Genomic DNA, 1,507 nt, shown 5'->3' on the forward strand with positions numbered 1-1,507 from the left:
GTCTCTTTTGTACTCTGAGTAACATTTGGCTAGTAAGATCCTGATATATAGTGTATTAACTATTGTTATTCTCTAATTATTTTGTTATGAAATTTTGTTTTGTTTCTTCATGGAAGTAAGAAGAGTGCTTTTTATATTTTGTTAATCTCTACTTGTATTAGTTAAAAAATTTTAAAAAGGAAAACTTGCTTTTCAAAACAGCTAAGAGAATGAAGTCTTCTCCAACAGGACAGTTGCTACGCTGGGTTTCAGGTGACAGGATCACCCTTAGTGACACTGAAAACTTATCTCAGGTAGAAGGGTGCATGGGGGATACTTGGAGACTCTCAGACTTGCATTGATGGAGACCACTATGAAGCAGACCTGAACAGGACTTAAATTAATCAATTGGTTTTTCATATTCACTTGTGCATCTGTCCAAGGCCTAGGCTCCTTATCTGGAAATGGCGGACTCATAGTAAGTGAACTTCTGTGAGTCACTAATCCCGACTAAAACCTGTAGTGGTGGATGAAGCCAGAAAGCCTCAAAGGTTAAAACAAGATCACAGACAAGGACAGCTGGATCAGATCTCAACCGGATAAAGACTGTAGCCTCAGGCCTCTCACTCCTGGGTGAATTAACTTAACACCTTACTTAGAGAAGTCCTTGAGTGGTTCTGCCCTTCTTGAGTACTCCTCTCCCTTCTTCTGATAACCAAATAAATACAGGTGACCCAGAGAAGGTCTTGGTCTTAGCCCTGAGAGAATCTTGAGAGGGCTTTGATCCTCCTGGAGCCCTGAAATCATTCCATTTATCTCTTCATTTAGCCTTTGCCTCTCATTCAGGTGATTGTGGACTTGCTCAGTCTGCCATGACTAAGGGATATTATTAACCTGATACTGCATAGTTACATTCTTACCGTACAACGTCACACACAGCCAGAGATCTCTGCAAAATGATTTACAGAGATCTGGCCCCCCCAGGGGCCAGTCCTGGGGCAGAGAGGTCTACCCAGACCCAGGTGGACAGGCTGAAGGTGCTCTGGAAACGCAGGGACCAGGGCACCATGTCCAGGAGAGGATGACACTGAGCAGCAGGCCCGGACTCGCGTCGGTGGAGGGCAGCAGGGACTCTGTCATCCGCGAGCATGCGAAGGACGGAAGGGTCAGCGGCCTGGCTGGCGGCTTGGGAGCCAGAGGCGCCCCGGAGCTGCACGGGAGGCGCACACAGCCGTCACGCCTAGGTGCCTAGGTGCTCCAGAGGACAGTGCGGTGAGGACGGAGGCGGCCGGGAAGAGCAGGTAGAGGCGGAAGAGCAGGGTGTCCGGCAGGAGGCTGCGCGGCACCCACAGCTCCACCGCCTCCGGCTCCCACCGGGCGCCCGCTGGCTGGGCGCACCCACTCGGCTCTGTCTGTTGGGGGCCTGGCGCCTTCGCCGCCGAGTCTCCCCGCCCGGCGAGGCCTGCGGAGGGGACAGAGGCTCAGCGCGGGCTGCAGGAGGAGGCGGCTTAGCGCGGGCGCAGCAGGC

The 1,507-nt window shown here is 52.0% G+C and overlaps 1 protein-coding gene across 1 annotated transcript in view; it reads right to left on the reverse strand.

The window, feature by feature from the left end:
- Nucleotides 1-737: 737 nt before the first annotated feature.
- Nucleotides 738-1,507, reverse strand: part of LOC102030429 (5-hydroxytryptamine receptor 3C) — a 13,419-nt gene continuing 12,649 nt past the window's right edge. The window contains 1 exon segment of the mRNA XM_013513340.1: nucleotides 738-1,461. Within this exon segment, the coding sequence (XP_013368794.1) occupies nucleotides 1,146-1,461 (316 nt within the window). The 3' untranslated portion in view covers nucleotides 738-1,145.

The sequence above is a fragment of the Chinchilla lanigera genome, unplaced genomic scaffold (assembly GCF_000276665.1).
Source record: "Chinchilla lanigera isolate Chin_1 unplaced genomic scaffold, ChiLan1.0 scaffold00019, whole genome shotgun sequence".
NCBI lineage: Eukaryota > Metazoa > Chordata > Mammalia > Rodentia > Chinchillidae > Chinchilla > Chinchilla lanigera.